The 22,051-nt window shown below is 40.8% G+C and overlaps 2 protein-coding genes across 3 annotated transcripts in view; both read left to right on the forward strand.

Moving 5' to 3' along the window:
- Positions 1-18,097, forward strand: part of LOC117529227 (SH3 domain-binding protein 2-like) — a 32,417-nt gene extending 14,320 nt beyond the window's left edge. Inside the window, 9 exon segments of the mRNA XM_034191957.1 lie at positions 11,341-11,483; positions 12,288-12,390; positions 12,760-12,877; positions 13,843-13,910; positions 15,230-15,315; positions 15,422-15,500; positions 15,860-15,960; positions 15,963-16,548; positions 17,585-18,097. Coding sequence (XP_034047848.1) covers positions 11,341-11,483; positions 12,288-12,390; positions 12,760-12,877; positions 13,843-13,910; positions 15,230-15,315; positions 15,422-15,500; positions 15,860-15,960; positions 15,963-16,548; positions 17,585-17,846 — 1,546 coding nt within the window. The 3' untranslated portion in view covers positions 17,847-18,097.
- Positions 18,098-20,934: 2,837 nt separating this feature from the next.
- sh3bp2 (SH3-domain binding protein 2) overlaps positions 20,935-22,051 on the forward strand; it is a 42,722-nt gene continuing 41,605 nt past the window's right edge. For both annotated transcript variants that reach the window (XM_034191942.1, XM_034191943.1), the window contains exon 1: positions 20,935-21,188. In XM_034191942.1, coding sequence (XP_034047833.1) covers positions 21,085-21,188 — 104 coding nt within the window. In that variant the 5' untranslated portion in view covers positions 20,935-21,084. The remainder of the gene's footprint in view (positions 21,189-22,051) is intronic.

The raw sequence follows: 22,051 nt of genomic DNA on the forward strand, positions 1-22,051 counted from the left end.
TTCAGGCAACTGAGCATTTGGATCAACAACAGGGTTTAGTGTTTTAGCAATTGAGAAAAACTGTACTGTAACTTCACTACGTAAAATTATTTCAACTTACATAACTAGAGATGTCATGTGGCATTATGAAATAACTAAATTGAAATTACAAAAGAAAAAACATGCAAATTGTTACATCAATGTTTCTCATTGAGACAGCACCTTTTTTAGAGTGCAGCTTCCCTCAGTGTGTGCCTGTGGTTGATCACATGGTCCACCAGAGTTGCTTGAATTTCATCTGAAACATTTCTCCTTCTTGCTCTTCTTTGTCTTTGTCCTTGTCCACATATCTCGCTTTGTCTTCCTTGTCCTCTATCTCTTTCTCTGGTTGTTACCACCTCCTTGATTGCAGATTTGACAAAATGTCTTACCTGAGCTCGATTTGTAGATCCAAATGTCAGCCTGATTGGTGGTGAGTTTTCTGTGTGAGTGTTTTCAGATGTGTGCATAAGTATTTCCAATTGCCAGATGTGTTTTGCATTTATATTAGAAGTGTTTTCCCAATGACAAGGTATTTTATCTTTGAGTTCAGTGTCTAATGTAGGAAACTGTTCTGCAACAACTGTGTTGAGGAATTGCAAGTAAAGTGCAAAGCAGAAAATGTGTTTAAGGTATTGTCACTTTGTATTTTAGCTGTTGGTACAAGAACTGTTGGATTTGAAGTTTTAGTCTAAGCATTCACTTTTTGAGCGTAAGCAGTTGGAAAAAACTGTAACAGGGAAGTATGCTAATGAAGTCAAAAAAGATGCTGTTAAAATTCAGGATTAGTGTGTTCATGCATGTTTCAAAAGAAAACAAATTTTATGTTCTCAGGAAGGTTTGACTCTGTAGTGTCAGAGAGAAAGTTCAGATCAAACAAATGATGACGATGATGCAGCAGCAGCGTCAGAACCACAGAGCAGAACAGAAAGTGAGCTGGAAGTAACGTATGGTGTTTCCTGAACATTGTGCAGCTGGTAAAGTGGTTTAGGTGCCACTGTTCCACCTGTGGGGTTTGTGTGTTTGTGTAGTTTCCAGATGTGTGTGTGTGTGGCGGGGGTGTCCTTATCTTTAGTTTAAGCATATATACACACACACACACCTGGCAGTCATCTAAATCTGTGCTGCTTTATCATCTGTGTCCTGTTTAGTGATCCATGAACCCCTGATTAGTCACCCTCTAAACTCAGCGGTCGCCACTGTTTGCTGTCTTTGAAAATTAAAAAAAAAAGAAAAAAAAAATCAGCCCAACTTATTCACCTGTAACCAACTATGAATAATATGAAGTGAATTACTATCAAAATAAGAGCATCACAATGTATTTGGTCAAATAGAATTGTGATGAACGCGTCCAAAGTTACAATTTGAGTTCTTAAAAACCCAAGAATTTCTACAGATTGTGAACCTGAGAACATTCATGCTAAAACAGATTAATGTGCAATTATGTGAACAAAAATATGAAAGTAGCTTGATGAAGATGATCTTATCGTGTATGTCAGTTATTATCTCCAGCAGCTGGCACTTATACATCTGTTTGTTTATTTGTGTGCGTACGATATCTGGACGTGTAAGCGATGGATGTCTGAGCATTGTTTGGGGAGGTGATTTGATTTGATGTTGGCAATAAAAATATACAACTAAAAACAAATACAAACTAAAAAATATTGCAGAATATAGCACAAAACAAACAAACTAAAAAAATAAAATAAAAATGTCACTTATTTCCATTGTGGTCCTGAAGATGGCCAGCAGGCTAAACCAGAGATTCACTGACCAGTAAATTTAACTGACAATAAATACAAAATAATAAAATAAAATAGGAGGTGGTTCTTAAGCCCCCGTCACACATAGCAAGAATGTGCAGGAACCAGGCCGACAAGGCAAATAGGGTCATAAACCGGACGCAGTCAGGAGGGAAAGAGGCATGGTCAGCCGTGTCAGAACGCAGCTAGACTGCCTCATGCACACCTGCAGTGAGTGTGTGTCTGAAATGTTGCGTGTATGTGTGTTCTTAATGGCTGTTTCAGCCACTCCATGTGCATACGTGGGGCGCACAGGAGCACGAGAGCTGTCCATTCAGAGAGCGCACACAAACAGGCTGACAGCCGTCAGTGATCGCCAGCTGTTAGTCCGGTGAAAAGTCCCTTTAGGTGTTTGATCAATATCTACTTGCGTTGCTAGATTTTATTTGTCTGGCTGGACTCCTCATTGCTGCTGAACTGTGCTGGCAGTGCACCAACTTCCCACATGTGCGCAACATTCTTCAGACGCAGCCAGTGAACTTTTTCTTCTCTCTTCGTGTAAACTCTTTTTTGTGGCCATTTCACTTGATACGCATCTTAACACTGTAGTTGGATTATCGGTGCGGGACGGTGCTTCACATGGGATTTATTTATGCCAGAGGTGGATTGTGCATTTGTCATCTGATCGACGTTGCCAGCAGACAGCGCAGCTGGGTGAAAGGGACTTGACCAGCTGTCTGCGCTGCGCTGTGGAATGCGGGGTACCGGAAGTGAGTTGCATGTGTATTTATGTTATCATGGGCTGGGGAAACGTTTCCACATCATACCTGCTACAGACTTCGGAGGTGTATTACAGCAGTAATATCCCGCTCAGCTGTGTTCCGGGGCGCTGCACCGAGCCTCTGACGCATGCAGAGTGCCACATGCATATTATTACATATCAACATTTCCTTTGCCCTCCCTGGCCAGGGTCCAGTGGAGGTGGACATACGTAGAACAACATGTCGACAGGCTTTACTGTGACTGATCGATCTCAGAGCTCAATCAACTGCAATCAGATCATTTCAGATGCTGTTTTGATGCCGTCAGAATACGTAGACTGAGATCAGATGATGCAAAAACTGCACATAGATCACTGTCAGATGTGTGTCCCATCTTGATGGCACCAAGAGTGTTTTGAACATGTGCAACACACTCGGGACAGCTGAGCGAATGGGACCAAATATGTGGACTGCTCATAGACTGCCGTCTGTTTGTCTTCAGGCCGCACTTCAATACTTCCTGATTGTGGCCGGATATGTCATTCTGATGCCATTCGGCCTCTATCGGCCTCAATCGGCATATGTGTGATGGGGGTATTAGCTCGGCTGATATGGATCTGTGTCAGAATGTTGGATTTTCTATCTTAAGTTCTGGAATTTTTAGTCCTGAGTCAGTCGTGAATTTTGACCTAATCAGTACCACATGAGAGGACAACACTAACAATCCAGCCTCAGCCTATACAAAATATATGGTGGCCTTCCCAGGGTGGTAGCTGTAGGTGATGAAGAATTACATAGAGGTCAAAATTTTAAAATGCTCCAATCATATTGAAAACTATAACACATTATTAGTCTAAAGCTATAGTTTGGACTATCTGTGACCGAAAGTGATGGAGTTACAGGGTAAAAACTTCACTCTTTACCAAAACTGAAGAAATTTTAACTTTTGACCCTTGTACAAACTGAAATTGACCTTTGTCACCATTTTTGCTATTTTTACCTCATAACTCCATCACGTTCGGTCACAGATAGTCCAAACTATAGCTTTAGACTAATAATGTGGTATACTTTTCAATATGATTGGAGCATTTTTAAATTTTGACCTCTGTGTAATTCTTCATTGACCTCTACCTGGCTACAGCTACCACCCTGGGATGGCCACCATACAATTTGTGTAGGCCATGGTACACTGAGGCTGGATGGCAAGTGTCATTTATTCCCCTTAAGTGGTACAGGTTGATTGCAACTGACGTCACATTTCCCATGATCCTCCTCCGTGCCCTGAGAGTTCCTATTATTGTGAATACTTATCACTCTTTTTTTTTTTGTTGTTCTCAGTACAGCAGCTTGATGAACAGTGTGGTTGTAGATCAGGACAGGCTGCTATAAAAGTGCTTTTAATCTGTCTGGATGTTTGTGGTGCCGTTGATTTATTTTGTATTTCTTACTATTTGTTAAGTTCCACATAGCTGGTTGGTCAGAACATCGTGATGACATCAATCAACAGTGAAACGAATCGCGAGGTTCCTCTCTGTTCTTTGTCTCGCTCTTCTTCTGCGTGAGAAAATTAAACTTCATGCTCTTTTCCGTGGAAAAAACAATATAATGCTGAGAAAGCAGCAGGTCTGTAGTTTCGACTGTCATAGTACACGGACATCAGGAAATCCTCTGAGCGGTGAGGCCATGGAGCTGAGGACGCTCTTTGTGTCGGCTGGTTATCAGAAAAATAAATCTCACTGTGTCTTTTTGGTGTGTTGGTTCTTCTCCAGCTGTGCAGCTCCTCCCTGATGATTTATGGTCTCAGCAGGTTTGCCTCCACGTTTTATCATCTTTCCACTCTCCCTCACTCTCCCGTATCACTGTCATGTCTTCATTACATTCCTAAAGTGTGATATAATTTACTAACGGGGTAGACTGTAATCAGGCACATGCACAGATGACCAATGGGGTTTGGGTTTTTTGTTTGTTTTTTTGTTTGTTTGTTTGTTTGTTTTTGTTTTTTTTTTTTTGGTGGGAGAGGTCAGTCTTGGAAAAAAAAAATCAAAGAAAACATCACCGCAAGCAAGATTTAGAACTCCGGAATGGTCCTTAATCCTGACTTCTGCATTTTAAGTCATTTCTAAATTCTTGCCAGTTAATCATGGATTTACAGTAAATTATGTCATTTACTGTGTAAGTTGCAGAACAGACTTTTTAACACAGCATTTCCCTGGAGTTGACTTTTAAATTCCAAAAATAACACTATGTAACAAATTGTTATTTTTGTTTTGTTCCTGGGTACACAGTGTGTTTTCCTAACCTGTTATGTGTGTTGTGTGTTGGGGGTGTGTGGCTGGACATTTTGGTGTTCTTTTCTTTTCTTTGCTCTCCAGGTGGTATGCAAACTGATTTATTGTCTGTGGAGAAGGTGCTGGCAGAAGAGTCCTTCACCCTCATCAACATGATGTGCAGCACCTGTGGATGGTGCTCACGTGCAACCTTAAAGACTTTCAGCTGAAGCAGATAATGAGATGGCGTTCTGCATTTAAGCCATGTGTGATTCAAGCAGAATTGCCGGGAACTCGACCTTGTGATGTTCGTTTGTGAGACGCTGAGGACCGCGCCTGGGTTTGACACATCGTGCCTGTGAAGGAGGACGGGTGAGGGACACATGCTGTCAGCACACATCAGAGGTGATTGATTATCTGAATAATTGTTAACAGTAACTTGGTATTTTGTTACGCAGTATATTTGAACTTTGATGAGAGTTGTGCAGCTCGCTTCTCACTGTCGTGGCATGCGGACTGATGATCCTCCACCTGTTGAGAGAAGCTGCTCATTTACATAAAGCTTGAATTCGGACCTGAATGTGTTGCTGATAGTGTGTGTCTTTTGAAGGATATTAGTTGTAGCTGCTGACTTACCTCACCTTTTCTATCCTTCGCAGAGTCGGTTTGTCGTGTCCACCTGGGGGGTGTTTGGCGGTGAACGTGGGTCCAGAAGCGCCGGGCTTCGATCCTTTTGGGCGCTGGAGAGCGTGCCGTCCTTCACTCCGCCAGACCGACGCAGTTTTTGTTTGTACACTTTGTTATGCACCAAAGGGGGAAAATAAATTGTTTTGTTATTGGAACCGCTTTCTGGTTGTTTTAGCGCTGGGTTCCGTCAGACGCAGGTCCGCTCCTCAACCCGCGTCAACACATAACATTACGCCTTAAATAAATAGAAAATAGCTGTTATTCCACAGAAACTTTGCTTCTGTGATCAGGACAATGATATTTTGAAATTTGTCTGTTTTTAAGAATATTCTCGATTCACCTTCACTACTACTGAGTAGTCTTCTAGAATATTCTTTAACTGCTAGAACTGTCCAGAATTATCTAGAAATTTCAAGAAACTTTTAGAACCTTCTAGAACATTGAAAAAAATAAAATCAAAGTTTGTGCTGAATGTAGTAATTTTTCCATAGACTTTAGACATAAGCAGTTGAAATATAACACTTAGAAGCCAGGAACAAAAATTGTGTTACATAGTGTAATCAAAATCAACAAATAAACATGCGATGGATGACATATTGGATGTTATTTGATGCACTTTGAACAACAGAAAAAAATCAGATGGACATGGATTGCTGACCCATGGCTTTGGAAACATTACAAGAAAATGTTAGTCCAGTTGCTTTTTAAAAAAAAATCAGCTCTTTAATTGAGGATTTTTGTGCATTGTTGTGGTACACTTTTATTATTGTAGTTCATTTTGCTTTTGTGTTGATGGGAAAGCTCTGTAAGTTGTGCTTGTCAGGAGAAATTCTGTCCTTCCAGAAAATGTTTGTATCGTAGAACTCAAGAACCATAAAACTCTCAAAATCTAAATTTTTATATTAATTATAATACTGAGAGGTCAAAGCTCTGCATGCCAAAAAATTGTGCATTTCTGACATTTATATAAATGCCTTTTTTTTTTTTTTTTTTTTTTTTTGCTGAATTTTGGGTTTCACCGGTAGGAAATGTTCCAGAAGCTCTATAATTCTCACATCGCCCACTAGATGGTAACACAAGCTGCTCAAATGTACAGCGAGGTTTTGACTGTTTATTTATTTGAGAAGTTAACTTTGGGTAAAACAAGAGCCAAAAATCAACTTACAGCTGTGTTACTTGTGATTTACAAATTAGTAATTTTTTTATCAGTAAATAAGTTGCAGGACCTCCCAAAATAGTAAAATATAACGCAATGCTAAAATACGCTTGGCCATATGAGCCTTGTGTTCTTTATAATTTGCAGTTTAATTAATTATTAAGATCCTATTGTCTTGCGTACAATTTCTACGTGTTCAATAAAGCCCCTCTATCAATCAATCAAAAATAATATTTATATTTTAACAGTGTCTGCAGGAGGCCTCCTGTGTGCGCATATATATTTCAACAAGAGCCAAAGTTGTGCAAATCAAGGAATATTTGTAGATCACCCTCTGTGCATTTGCAGATATTAATGAGACAAATTAGATCTGTAAAAGTTATATTATTTGATTTCCTGCTTACAAAATATGAAATGCAGCAAAAATATTCCTCAGCTAGCATTAGTCTGCTGCAGTTATTCTTTTTACCTCCACCAACGAATTGGGCAGCGTAGTCTTGTTTGAGGGCGGGCGGAAAAGGAGTAAAATATGATGCATACGACGTAATGTCTCTACTTCCAGGAGGGAAACAACAGCATTTTCTATGTGTTTTTGGACAAAATACACACAAACAAAATGAAAATGCAAAGAAAAAGTGACAGTGCAGTGGGAAAGTGTACATGTTTTGCAATTTGTTTATGACCCGGAGCACAAACATGTCGGGGTGGTTTTGCAGGTGAGAGAACGGAGCTACTCTGGTTAGCTGTGGAGGCTAACACGTACCGACACAACGGCTCCCGTTCGCTTCTTCTTCCCTTCTCCACTGGGAACTGTAAAAAAAAAAAAAACACTTTTTATGACTGCTTCAGTAATTGCGGCTGAAACAAAACAGTACACCATTTGCCCGTGTGAAGTTATGCTGTGTATATATTGCACAACAGGAGCAGAGGTCCACATAAGTGGTCAAATCCTGCGATATCACGCAGGGTTCAAATGAGACTGCAGTGTCCCATTTGGGTGGAGGTTATGTTTTCATCTCTCTTTGTTAGAGAACAGCCTGGAACCCACAATTTCTGATATATATTGTTATGAAATTTTTACAGAGGATTCATATTCTGATAGGCAAGAAGTGATTCAATTTTCAAAGTTATAGGTCAAAGTCAGGAAAAATCTTGGAAAATCCCTGTCCTTTAACATTGAACAAATATTCAACAATTCATAACTGTCAAAAAAGATCAAATTTCTTTCATATTTGAGACCATTATGTAGGATGGTATCTTTTATCAACTGATAACGTCTGATCCGATCTCATCCAGATTACCTATGAAATTATTCATGGACTGGCACCTCCCTACCTAGCTGACCGAATTAAACCTTACGTACCGGCCCGGGCTTTACGTTCTCAGGGTGCAGGACTACTTTGTGTCCCTAAGGTGAATAAGAAGTCTGCGGGTCACAGAGCTTTCTCTTATCGTGCCCCTGTTCTGTGGAATGATCTCCCTGCATCAATAAAACAGTCAGATTCTCTGGAGATTTTCAAGTCCAGACTTAAGACGCACTTATTTTCCCTTTCATATGGCTAGCATACTGGTACAGTTTTGTTTTCCGCTTTTTACTCTTTTAATTCATTTATTAGTAATTGGAGCGGGCTGCGGCCTCAACTTTACCTAAATTCTAGGTCTTTTAGTGAAGTTTAGGGCTACTGGCTGGTGATCACCTTAGTATTTCTCTGTTTTTCTTGTTATTTAATGCTGACAAATTATACAGTATTTTTTGTCTTTCTGATGCCTGATTCTGTTTTTTCTCTCTGTTTAAGGTGCAGCTCCATCCAGAGATGGGAGTTGTAGTCATGTTGGCGATCCTCCTGTCCTGTGCGCCAACAGAATTTCTTGTATATTTGTCCGTGAATTGTTCTGTGAATTGTTCTGTAATTTATGTTTGTAGCATGGCCCAAGCAGAGGGTCACCCCTTTGAGTCTGGTCTGCTTGAGGTTTCTTCCTCAGAGGGAGTTTTTCCTTACCACTGTTGCTCTGGGGGTTGGTAAGGTTAGACCTTACCTGTGTGAAGCACTTTGAGGCAGCTCTGTTGTGATTTGGCGCTATATAAATGAAAATAAATTGAAATTGAAATTACAGATTTTGTGGCCATTGGAATCCCCATTTAATGTATATTTTACATTATATCTGAATGAAATGTGTCCCAATCAGTCCCATATTTGAAAGTGAGGTGCAGAGTACCCTCACTATCACCTGACAAAGTTTGATCTGGATCAGATCAGGATTATGGATTTTGTGGGCGTTTGAATGACATATTGAAAACACCATTTGGTGTACGTTTTGCATTATATCTCAATTAAAAGTGCCTCAATAACTTGGATTTACCCACACCACCAAAATTGGATGGAGGTTCCAATTTCACACCTCTTTGTCTATCTTCCAGTTATCAGTTGTAAGCCAAGTGCCAAAAAGCAATGACAAATTGTGCATAATAGAGATAACCAATGTTCTGTGAAAAATATCTGAAAAATAATTCACAAACCAAAAAAGTTAGAAAAGAAAAATGTGACAACACCACACAAAAAAATTAATTCAAGTGTATGGACTAAATACATACTCCTGACATTTGATCACATCTAATTTATCTTATGAAAATACACTTCTAACAGGACTTTGACCTTGAAAATTTTTGCCAAGGTAAAAATTTGTGGAATTGGAAACTACGAGGTCCGTTAGAAAAGTATCCGACCTTTTTATTTTTTTCATACCTCGTACTGACATACCTCGTACTTTCGTCCTCGAACTGTTGGCTGAGTTTTGTGCTTTACGTGCACAGTGCTCTAGTTTAAAATGTACTGAATCTTGCACTTGTAGCATTGGATATTTGCATGAGGATAGGCTCCGCCCACACTGACGACACATGCGCTGCTGCAGCAGGTCACTCCGGCCTCCAGCTTCAGTCCGTTTCTCTTGAGGACACATTACACTTCTGTCAAATGCTGCCTTCCCTGATGTGAGCGTTCACAGATTGTGGACTGGGCGCTGGTCAAAAACAGCCTGCAGCTAAAGTGACCAGGGAGCGACTTACAAAGCGCCACTGACGGCGGTCTTCCACTTCAGCCCAAAAACTCCTCAGATTTGTTGGCCCCAGTTATGGCACCAAGTTGTGCCTCCTTCTTTACAACAGCCTCATTCTTTTCATGTTGTGAGACAAGTGAACATGCATTGATGTTTTATTTACACATATATGCATGTGATGCTAACTTGGCGTTGCAAAAAATTTTAAACCCAAGAAAAAAATAACTTGCCCACGTCTGGAGACGCTGCTGATAGTCTGGAAAGACGGCGGATGTTTATTTCAGCTACTGTTCCATCATTACGTGCTTCCTGAATGTGTGTGTGTGTGTGTGTGTGTCGGGGGGATTTTTCTCAGTTAGTGTCTGAAAGCACGCAGCAGTAACCCCCCCCCCAAGATGAAAAAGAAGGATGGAAAAGGAAAAAACAAAATCTCTTCAGTTGGAGTGAAACTACATAGTCCTCGGATCAGTTGAGGGTTTCTGTTCACGGACTTTAGTTTCCACAACAGCCAGCGTGAAAGAGAAAGAGACAGAGAGAGAGAGAGGAAGAGAGAGCATCAACAGGGGTTCAGCAGAAGGTAGGCAACACCTGGACTTGACTGTTACCTGAGGAGGCACTGAGCAAAAAAATAAAGAAAAGACAGCACGGTGGCTTAGTGGTTAGCACTGTTGCCTCACAGCTAGAAGGTCATGGGATTGATTCCCACCTGGGGCCTTTCTGTGTGGAGTTTGCATGTTCTCCCGTGTTTACGTTGGTTCCCTCCAGGTGCTCCGGCTTCCTCTCACAACCACAAACATGCAGGATAGGTGGCTTGGAGACTTTAAATTGTCCGTAGGTGTGGGTGCGAATGTGAATGTGTGTGTTTGTCTATATGTGGCCCTGCGACAGATTGGCGTCCTGTCCAGGGTGAACACCACCTCACACCCCATGTCTGCTGGGATAGGCTCCAGCTCCGCGTGACCTTCACTTAGAGTAAGCGGGTATAGAAAATGGATGGATGAAAAAAAACATGAGGAGAAATGTTCAATTGTGTGCACGTTCCATGTATGGAATTGGATTTATGTCAAAAAGAACGTGGATTCGTGAGCTCAAAGTCAAACAAGAGTCAAGAAGACATGACATGTCAGCTGCAGTTTGTCAGAAGGCAGAGTCAAGCCTGGATTTTAAAAAATTAAACCAAATTTTAAAAAATGTAAAATTTTCTGTGTTCCATTCAACTGTGTGGCTTTCATTGGAGAAGCAGCAGACAAAAGCTGTTACAAGCACAGTCTCTCCAATCACAGCGATTACAGTTTGTCAGATGGCACAGGTGTCTTGGTGGCTTCCCTCACTCCTCTAATTCATTCACGCTTAGTTTTTGAGGGCCGGCCTTGTGTAGACAGATTTACAGCCCTGTTTCATACTTTTTGGATTTCTTACTGATTGGTTTAGTGAATTCACAGTGATTTTAATGATTTTTTTATCTCACATGCTGTAGAGATTTGTTTCACTGGGAGGTTGCATATTTTTATTGTATCTTAATTGATGGCTGTTCGGATGATGAAATGTTTAAAAAAAAATCAAAGTATGTACATGAAAGCCCAAAGGTTCACACTCTTTTAGCTTTTTAATTCTAAACTCATAGAGTTGTGCTGTGTGCTCTGTGTCTGTGGCAGAACCATGTTATCTCCAGACTTGTGCTGCTGGCCGGTGCCCATGAGAGCCATCGGAGCTCAGAATCTCCTCACCATGCCGGGAGGAGTTTCCATAGCAGGATACCTCCACAAGAAGGGAGGCAGCCAGTTCAGCCTCAAGAAATGTGAGTTTCTCATGACGGAAATACAAAAATCCCATTATTAACCTACAAAAATAAATAAAACCCACAACTGACTCAACAGCTCTCAGATAAAATCCTGATAAAGATACACAGAAAATCACATTGACTGCTCACTTCTCTACACTTTACACTGTGCATCCTGAAATTGCATACACATGTTGGAGGCCACTGTGCTCACTGGGACCTTCAAAGCAGCACAAGTGTTTCTGGTGCCCTTCTCCAGATTTGTGTCTTGAGACAATCCTGTCTCAGAGATCTACAGACAATTCCTTTGACTTCATGTTTGGTTTTTGCTCTGACATACACTGTCAACTGGGGGACCTTATATATGGACAGGTGTGTGCCTTTCCAAATCATGTCCAATCAACTCAGTTTACCCCATCGGGACTCCAGTTAAGGTGTAGAAACATCTCAAGGATGATCAGTGGAAACAGGATGCACCTGAGCTCAATTCTGAGCTTCATGGCAAAGGCAGTGAATGCTTATGTACATGTGATTTCTTAGTTTTTATTTTAATAAATTGAGAAAATCTCAAACTTTTTACATTGTCATTATGGGGTATTGTGTGTAGATGTTTGAGGAAAAAAACGCATTTCATCCATTTTGGAAAAAGGCAAAATGTGGAAAAAGTGATGCGCTGTGAATAGTTTTGGGATGCACTGCATATTGGTGTGTGTGTGTGTGTGTGTGTGTGTGTGTGTTGTGTGTGTGTGTGTGTGTGTGTGTGTGTGTGTGTGTGTGTGTGTGTGTGTGGTGTGTGTGTGTGTGTGTGTGTGTGTCTTGCAGGGCCATTGAGGTACATCATCATACACAGAGGCTGTATTTACTACTTTAAGAGCAGTACCTCTCAGTCACCACAGGGGGCGTTCTCTTTGAATGGTTATAACAGGTCAGTGCAGAATTTCACCTGTTTGTTTGTTTTTTAATACAATTACCATCAAATTAAAGCTGCCACGTTGCACTCTTAATCTTCAGCATGTTGTTTTGGAATGCATGCACTACAAATGTTTTGTTAATAACCAAATATTAACAGAATCTAACTGAACAGTGCACCACAACAGGAGGCTGCAGGTTGAATTTAATTTAGTATTGGTAAATCTTGTAAATCTCTCTTGTAAATCTTGTAAATTTCTCCATCAGAAATTGCTGTTATGAAGTTGAATGATAGCTGCTGCATTCGTTTTCTCAATGGGAAAGTTCATCAAAAGTGTGATTTCTCGTCCATGGCAAATCTTTGACAGTAATTCTTCTTGTACAGGGTGATGAGAGCAGCAGAGGAGACGACGTCCAGTAATGTTTTCCCCTTTAAGATCATCCACTTCAGTAAGAAACACAGGACGTGGTTTTTGTCTGCAGCCAGTGAGGACGAGAGAAGGGTGAGCAGCAGCTTTTCAACATCACAGAAAAGTTCCCTGAAATCAGTCTTATAGTCCATCAGCCAATCCAACAATCCAGTCCCCATATATCATGACCTACATCAAAATGTGTGGTGGCCATCCCATGTCATAGTATACAAATAATGAATGTTTATGAGTGCAATGGTAAGATATATCTTTCCAATGAACGAATTCAAAACATTCATTATTGTTTTTATATAACACCTAAAATAGATCCTTGTCATTTGATATTTATTAATTTATAAACAAGAGAAAAGGGAGTTTTGATGTGACGGACTGGTCCTTTAACGTCAAGAGGTTCCAAAAGGTCCAATATGAATTTTAAATAGAAATCCAATCCAACCCAAAATTGTTCACAGTCAACTTGCAAAAACAATCACATAGTTCAAAACAATCCTGACGATGTAGTCCAAAGCTGATGCCGTGCTCTCACTTCTTCATGTACAGACTGCCGTCTGCTTTTCCCAGTCCAGCGAAAATTTGCGACAGTATTTTGTCGAGCTCTTCATCCGACAGCGGTTCTACTTTAGCTAGAGACGTCTCAGCGAATACTGCATATGCCTCCAGACGGCTAACAGCGTACTGGATTTGTTTATTCTTTTGTGTTAGAAGAATGAGCCGCATCAATAACTTGCTACGTGCAGTCACCACTACTGTGCACACGTGGTGGTTGCATGTGTGCAATGTACAAAACATATGGAACCAAATTTGCACGGGTAAATGAAAGCACAGTGGCAAATGGGATGAATGATAAATATCACGTGACATACAAACCACCGATCAAATGACAAGGATCTATTCAAGCGTTATATAAAATCCACTGAACATCAGCCAACTTTAACCATTACTTAGGACATAAAGCATTCAGCACAGTCTAAATATTTATTATTATCATTTATTAACAGCCAACAATATAAACCTCAACTGTTTTTACTGTTTTTCAGAAATGGATGCGATTCTTGCGGAGGGAGATAGACCACTATAACGACCGAAAGGAGGCCCAAATTCCGAGGTACAAGAATGTAATTTATGATAAACGTGGTCATTGGACAAGCAAATTCTCAGTCTATACAGTGGCATGAAAAAGGTTGGGCACACTGTGGGCTTTTACATATTTTTAGTTCATGAGTTGTGGTATTATTGATTCTCCATCATGCATCTATCATACGTCAACTTCTACATCGGACCTCTCCTTCTCCCAGGGGTCTTACTGGATTATTATTAGAGTGCAAACTAAACCCATAATACCACCAAACGAATGGAGTCAGAATTTTGAATTTATATCCACAATTCTGATAAAAAGTGAGAATTTTAAAAACTGGACCAAAGTTGCAGAACGCTTCTCTGGTTCAGCAAGGGATCAAATCTAGGCTCAGATCTCCCATATGCTGTCTAAAAAACTATGTGAAATTTCATATGTGCTCTAGAAAATATTTCTCCCTTCCACTCCAAGTGAGACTATATAACTGGTGATGACTCAACCAACAAAGGCTGCACTGTGCACATTCACAAAAGTACAGAATTAAATCAGACTTATCTTGGGTGTCTTGGTGGCTTCCCTCATTCATTTCCTTTTTGCACTGTTTTGAGAACTGCCTCCTCCTTGACAGAGGAGAGTTTTATTACAAGAATCCAGATAAAATCTAGGCTCCAGCCTGGGAAACTGTCGCTGCAGTTTCACATCTTTATTATCTTTCTTATAATTTTTCATGTCTTGACTTGTCTAAAGAACACTGGCTGTAAAAGTGAGAATTTAGACATGTTATATTAAAGGGTACCGATATGTATATAACATATGTATTCTGTTCTTTTGTCTTTGATATTTTTAAGTATTTTACATCATGTCGTATCATTTTGTTCACACTGCAGGTTAAAAGGGAAAAAAATTGAAATTTGACAATACAGAAGTTACAAATTTTTTAACTTGATGTTGTGATATGAATGTAAATGTATAAAAGCTCAAGGGTTCCCAGCCTTTTTCTGCTGTGAAGCGTACCGAATGACGGTGTGGTACTCTACGTGCTGCTCTGTGTGATGTTCTACCTGTTTTTAGTATCTCACTTCTCCTTTCTTACTGACTGAATGATGTCATTCCCTTTTAGAAGAACCGTGCAGACTGACATGTTGTTTCAGGCTACAACAGCAGTGATGGTCTTTTTAACCATTATTGTTTCATCTCAACTCCACTCTGGTGGTGTTCAGAGGAAAAATCACATTGGGCTTGTACGAGCCAATAGAATCCATTTAATTTTTTGTTGTTGTTGTTGTTTATTATTTTCTTCCTGCATAAAATTAATCAGATTTCTATGTATTTATTTATTTTTGTCATAGTGACTCTGACTCAGATGCTGACAGTTTCTATGGAACCATTGAGAAGCCCATGGATATTCATCACACTGTGGATAACACAGAAGATGGTATGAATGCATTACCAAGAATACACACGCATGCACGCATGCGCACCACACCACACACACACATACCAAAACACTTACATGCCAGTTGTCACTTTTTTGTGTGCAGATTACATTGAAGAGGATGATGAAGATGAAGAAGACTATGTGAAACCAGACAGTGACAGCGAGTCAACATCTACAGGTGTGTTGAAAAAGTGTGAATGACTATATACAGTTTTTTTGTGTACTTTTGTGAACTAATTTGATCTAACCAAACCACAAGTTCACTTCAGGTTTCTTTTTTTTCTTTCTTTCTTTTTTTACTGTCTATGCAACATGAAATCTGAGCCAAACTGTGGTGCAGGGTGCAAAAGGGCCCGATTAAGATGCGCTGGCGTGTCCATGGACCCCAGTTGGTTACAATGTGTGAAAAAATAATTTTTAAGATTTATCTACACTGTTTTTCAAATGTATTGAGGACAAATTAGTTCTATCTTACATTAGTTTGTATGTATAATCCACTTTAAACAAGAGACCAATCACAGTCCCCTTTCCTCTATCTCAGCAAGCCTACAGGGCCTCCTCCCTCATACCCTCCTCCCCCAGTCCCTGCACCATTTCAGCTCCACCAGGATGCCAGTCCAGTTTTCCACAGAGGTCTGCCTCCTCCATTCCATCACACAACAAAACAGCAACCAGCTCACTCCCCAAAAAACCACCGTCTCCTCACGCCCCTGCCTCCATCCAGGACTTCTCCAACAAAGGTCCGCCTCCACCTCTCCCGTTTGCCCCTCACCTGAAGAACTCCTCTCCCACACCTCCTCCACCACCTCCTCCCAATGCAAAGAGACTTCTCAAGAGCAGAGGGTCCACAGTGTCTGAATCAGGAATCACCAAGAAAGACCAGAGGTCTCTGCCGGCCATATTTGTCCAATCTCCTGCTACTCTGCCCATCTGCAACCAATTAGAGACCAGGATGGTCCTTAATGGCCCCGCCCACTGCTCACTTAACCAGGATGAGACCATCAATCATCGTAGCAAGTTTGGTTCCTTGATGCCCCCAGATGATGGAGGGCCAAATCATGGACCTAGACCTGGGATATCCACCCCCCTGGCCAAACCCCAGACCCCCCCAAACAACCCTCCCCCATCTCCTGCACCTATAACTGGATTTTACAATAAACCGTTGATCCCCAAGCCTCCTTCACCAGCATTCAAACCCGAACTGCCTGCAGCCAAGTCCAAACTACTTCAGTAAGTTTGACTCAGACACACACCACACACACAGAACTGGAAAAGCTTCCACGGTCGTGCATTTGTTCCAGGATAGGTCCAAACTTTCACCAAAGTGCTTTAAAAGACCTGCTATGAAGATGCCCAGGGATGGATCTTGCTTCAGGTGAATCGGTGCGGGTTAGAGGGTGGAATCTGGGCATGCCAAAAATCTGGGCCTTTTCTCTGTATTCTAAGGCAAGCTGGGATGCTAAATACTACCTCTCCAGTTGTCATTTTTAATACACAGTTTTCTTTTTAAACACTGGAAATTAATTCAGCGTGCAGCAGCATTCATCAATCATCTTGTGCATGCAAGACTTTTCCCATATGTTGTCACACATTTGGCCAGTGGCTTTTGGTAGATGCACCCCCAAATTTTATAATTAAAATTTAAAATGTTCCTTACAGTCCAATGCTACATATACAATTTTTTCTTGTTCACAACTGTACGTTGTTCCTGTCAGGAGAAATTATGTCCTTCTGTATGTCCTTCTGGCAAATTTTCATCTTGAAACTGAAGAACTGTAAAAATCTCAAAATTTAAATTTTTATACATTATTACTTGGAGGTAAAAGCTCTGCATGCCAAAAGATCATGCAGTTCTGAAATTTATGAATGCCTTTTTCACTGAATTTTGGGTTTCAAGTAGGGAATATACCAGAAGCCCTGAAATGCTCACATCACCCACTAGATGGCGAGAAAAGCTGCTCAAATGTGTGGCAAAGTCTCGACTGTTTATTCATTTGAGAAGTTAATTTTTAGCTAAAATAAGATCTGCTTATGGTTGTGTCCCTGATCTTATGGCAACGTGTTTTTGGACAAACCTTTCTTTTGTAATTGTTGATTTCTTGCTGAAGGTGATTGTGTTGTTCACAATGATCAGCGATGTCAATGATTCATGCCATAAACAAATAAGAACATATATCAGCAAATTATTCTTACATCAGATCAAGAAAGCAGAAAATTGTCCTGTAAAGTTAAAAAAGGCACATTATTAACCACATTTTCCTGTCAGAAGAGCGCCCCCTGAAGGTCAGAGCTTCAGGTCACCTGGAGAAGAGAAACCTGCAGACACCAAGATGAAACAGGCTTTGTTGAAACATTTCAAAGAAGACGATTCTGACGACGACTATGAGAATGTAAGAGCTTCCACACGGGTGTTTCTACAGATGAATGAGCTCGACTCCACTAATGAGACTGAAAATAAACCAAAATGTTTTCAACTTTATTTCACTTTCTTCCTGACTGCTCGAGTCAACAACACACTTTATCTCTAAAGCACAGTTCTTAAAAAATATCAGAATTTTAAATTAAAATGACAAGAATACGTATTAGAGCACATACCTTACACAATCTTGTACTGTTGAAGTATTTCCTTGGCTCCACCCCTTTATCTGAGTTAGGGTGATGTTTATGTGATTGTCTGTTTTTGTTTATCTGAAATCATCCTGCACAGATTTTAACTCAGTCTTGTCCAAAGATGACCCAGAAATTAGGAAAGTGTTGCATAACTTTGCGTTGGATCCATCTTGTTCCTTTGATTTTCTTTTTTAAACATTCATGCCTTACGGCCCTGTCCCACTGGCATTTAGGAGGATTTGTGTATGGATCGTGCACAAAATTGGCTCATATTCTCTTAACATCCACAATATGCGTGAAACATGCTTGTATGAGTCGGCCGACACCCGCACACGTCCGCAATTATCTGCAGAGGCATGTTTTTCCATTACCAGGATTTTTGACTGCACAAAATTTTGGCTACGGATGACATCCGCCGTACATACTGCATACATACTCAATACATACACAATACATACATATACATACTCAATCTATGCACTGTATATTCGCCGTCATCTGCTGATATCCGCAACTGACAGGGATTTGCAGCTTGGCAGCGGACTGGGACAGTGTGTAAAAAGGATATTTTGCGTGCCCATCATGTCCACATCACGGACTAAAATAAGATGTAGCGACTGCATACAGATTGGCCACGAATAAAGCGTTTTTATTACGTCTGCTTTGCATCTGATTTGCGGCGGATGCAAATCAGATGCACTGTGTTCACAGCTGGACGCCGTTATTTGTTCTACCGGCTGCCACGCGCACTGCGCTGGACGCTGCGTATATAAAATAATTATTTCGTGGCAGATTAATCATTTTATTCTGCAAATTGGCTGTTGAAAACAGTTCTAAACACCTCCTGAATCACACAGGAAGCTGCAGCTGGGCCGTTCGCACGCGCATGCAGAAAGCATTTTGAGCCGTCTAAAAAGGTAATTATTTGACTTGTTTACATTGTCAAGGCTTGAAAAAACAGTTGCGTGTTTTTTCCTTCTTGTCTGCAGCTGTTACAGTATTTATTCCTGTTCATAACAGATTTAACTTCTTGTTATAATTGTTCAGACGAGCTGCGCTCTGATGCAATCCACTGACGTCACCACTCGCCCTGTTCACTGCTTCTTTACTCCATTCAACTTGTCCAAGTCCAGCAATTGCTCCAGAGCCTGCATTGTTGGTGTGAATAGTGATGCCGACGGCCCGAGTGCGCTTATTTTATGACCGCAATGCACATGCTGTGCACGCGCAACACGTGTGTAATGCATTCATAATACACCCGTAATACTGCCATGATAATCGCAATGTGTCGGATCCGTTTCCTCACTACATGCGTTATACAACCGTGATTGTTCATCATATATTTGCTATATATTATTAATATATCCGTAATTCATACTGGGACATTTGTCATATTTTGGCCATTTTTGCTGCGGACGACAACGAATGTCCGTTTGTGTACTCAATTCATGCCCAATTAATCCTCTCCCCAGTGGGACCGGGCCCTTAATGACATCATAACGGAGTGATGGGTGAAAATATGAGAATTCTGCCTGCACTCTTCTCTGGGTTGTAAAAATGGTTGTCCATTATCTTCTCCAGCCCTCTAGTTAATAAAGTGTTCTATCTTGTTGTGCTGATAAATAGTTTAAACTGCTTTGTTCAGAGCCCATCCTGTTTCTGCATAAAGAATGCTGGGTACAGGGTGCATGGATGGATGTTCTGACACTGTTATCCATATTTGCTCCAAAACCTTAATGGAATCTTTGCAGAGACAGATTCATCATTCCAGAAAATTACAGGAAAGTCTGTAGTTAGACATTCCATCCGTCTTCTAAAATTGATGGGTAGAAGGGTGGGTCACTTCAGTCCTGGGACATGCTTGTTCTCATTATTATAGTATTTGGCGCCACCTATTGTGGCTGTATGTGAGTCATTCATTTTCTCACTCACTTACTCGTCTTCAACCCCTTAATCCAGTTAAGGGTCATGGGGGCTGGAGCCATCCCAGCAGTCAGAGGACGTGAGGCGGGGTACACCGTGGACAGGAAGCCAGTCTGTCACAGGACCACACATAGAAACAAACACATTCACACCTGCACGCACACCTACGACAATTTAAAGTTTCCAATCCACCTAACCTGCATGTGTTTGAATGTGGGAGAAGCTGGCGCACCCAGAGAAAACCCACGCAAACACGGAGAAACACGCAAACTCTACACAGAAAGGTCACAGGTGGGAATCGATCCCATGACCTTCTTACTGTGAGGCAACAGTGCTAACCACTAATCCACCGTGCTGCCTGTCATTCATTTTTTATACCAGCTTATTCCAACTAAGGAAATTGAGGGTTGAGCCAATGCCAGATGGGTCCATATAGACAAACAAACACATTCACACCTGCATTCAGTTTAAAGTTTCCAATTCATGTAACCTGCATTATTTTGGAAGTGGAAGTAATTAAATACATATGGTGCTTTCAGAATTGAATATCTAAAAAAAAAAAAAAAAAAAATTAAGTAAAATATGTGACCGACTGAAATACTTAACTTGGAAAATTCTGGTTGGTTTTGTTTAATCAGTTTTTTGCAATAATTTTATTATGTTCCCAATTCCATTTTATTACATTGTCCAACACACCTGCAAAGAAGTCAGTCTTTATTTGAAAGTGTGTCACCTGAAAATTGATTAATTTCTTTAAAAAAAAAAAAAAAAAAAAAATGCGTGCATGGGTGTTTCAGGGGGGGGGGGGGGGGGGGGGTGCACTGTGGTTTTCATCCAGCAGCCAATATATAGTAAGTCTGAGGCAGCAGGAAGTCACATGCTACATGTATTAGCCAATGGGAAATTACAGGAAGAGGCCCCTTCAGGAAATGACTGGCGGGGTTTCAGACCACCAGTGAATGTTCTTATCAGCATCAGTAGCTGTCGTAGCTGTGCGTCTGTCCACTTATTCACTGTTTCATATTTTCAACTGCGATTCATCCTTCTTTCAGTTCATTTATTTTTGTTTTTTTTATTTTTTGGGGCGGTTTTCCTCCTAATCCAAATCTTCCTGCTCATCTTGAATCCGACTCCTTACGTTTTGACCTCCATCTATCACACTGTCTCTCCACCGTCTCTCAGGCCGCGTTGGTTGAAAAGTATGCTAAGATATTGTCCCATCCTGCCGCCATCATGTCCACTGACATGTCCGCCGCACCCTTGAGGAAGAAGCAGTCGTTTCCTCGGAGCCCCAAGCCAAGTGTCAGGATGTGTGTCCAGGAACAAAGGAGTATCCTGTAAGTTCAGATGTTCTGATGGTTCTGGTGCAGCGTGTTGGTGTCACTGGGTTTTATCACTTAAGGGAACTGGGAAGCTTTATGACCTGTTCCTGGAAACCTGTGAGGAAATAAAGGGATTCCTCATGTAGATTGCTTAATCTGGTTTCAGAAATCTGGTCTCTCTTAGTCAGTATCAGGGGTGCTTGAGATTTTTATTTATTTGAATATTTGATGGTGATTTATTTATATTTTGACCTTATTTAACCAGGTATTTTGATGGTCAGTATTTGAATTTAATTTGGTAAATTTTCTGTGTATTTTAAGATCTTGTTACTTTTATCCTCAAGTCAACTGTAACAAAAGCAAAACTTGCTTTATATAGAAATAAAGCAGGCTGAAGAACAAAACCAAAGCGTGGAGCAATGAATTACAACAATTTACAGCTATTGTTGCTTTGATACATTGTAATATTTCATATTTACTGTATATGTTGCTTCCAAAAACAGAACGTTTGAATTTATTTTAATGATCTGGACTCAAGGGGTACTATTTAGAGAAGATACCTCTAAAAAGACCTGAAACACCTTCTCTTATTTTTCTAGAGCTGCCCCTAAATCTTAACCATCTACTGCAGGTACATGTCCAAGAGTATTCGTTTAGTATTCGCTATGCATCAGTCGTCATCTTATTAGGTTGCCTCCCGGGTGGCGCTGGCAGCTTGGGGGGTCATCTTTTCACATCATTATGGGGGCCTCAACTCCAGAAAGCTGTTGTGGTGCATGAGGGGTGTTGGTGGCCCTTGTGCCAGTGGATGGACCCAGCAGGGGCATTGGCCTGCTCTCTCTGTGGGGTTCTGGAAAACATTGGGGCTAAGGGTTTGT

The sequence above is a fragment of the Thalassophryne amazonica genome, chromosome 17, assembly GCF_902500255.1.
Source record: "Thalassophryne amazonica chromosome 17, fThaAma1.1, whole genome shotgun sequence".
Lineage (NCBI taxonomy): Eukaryota > Metazoa > Chordata > Actinopteri > Batrachoidiformes > Batrachoididae > Thalassophryne > Thalassophryne amazonica.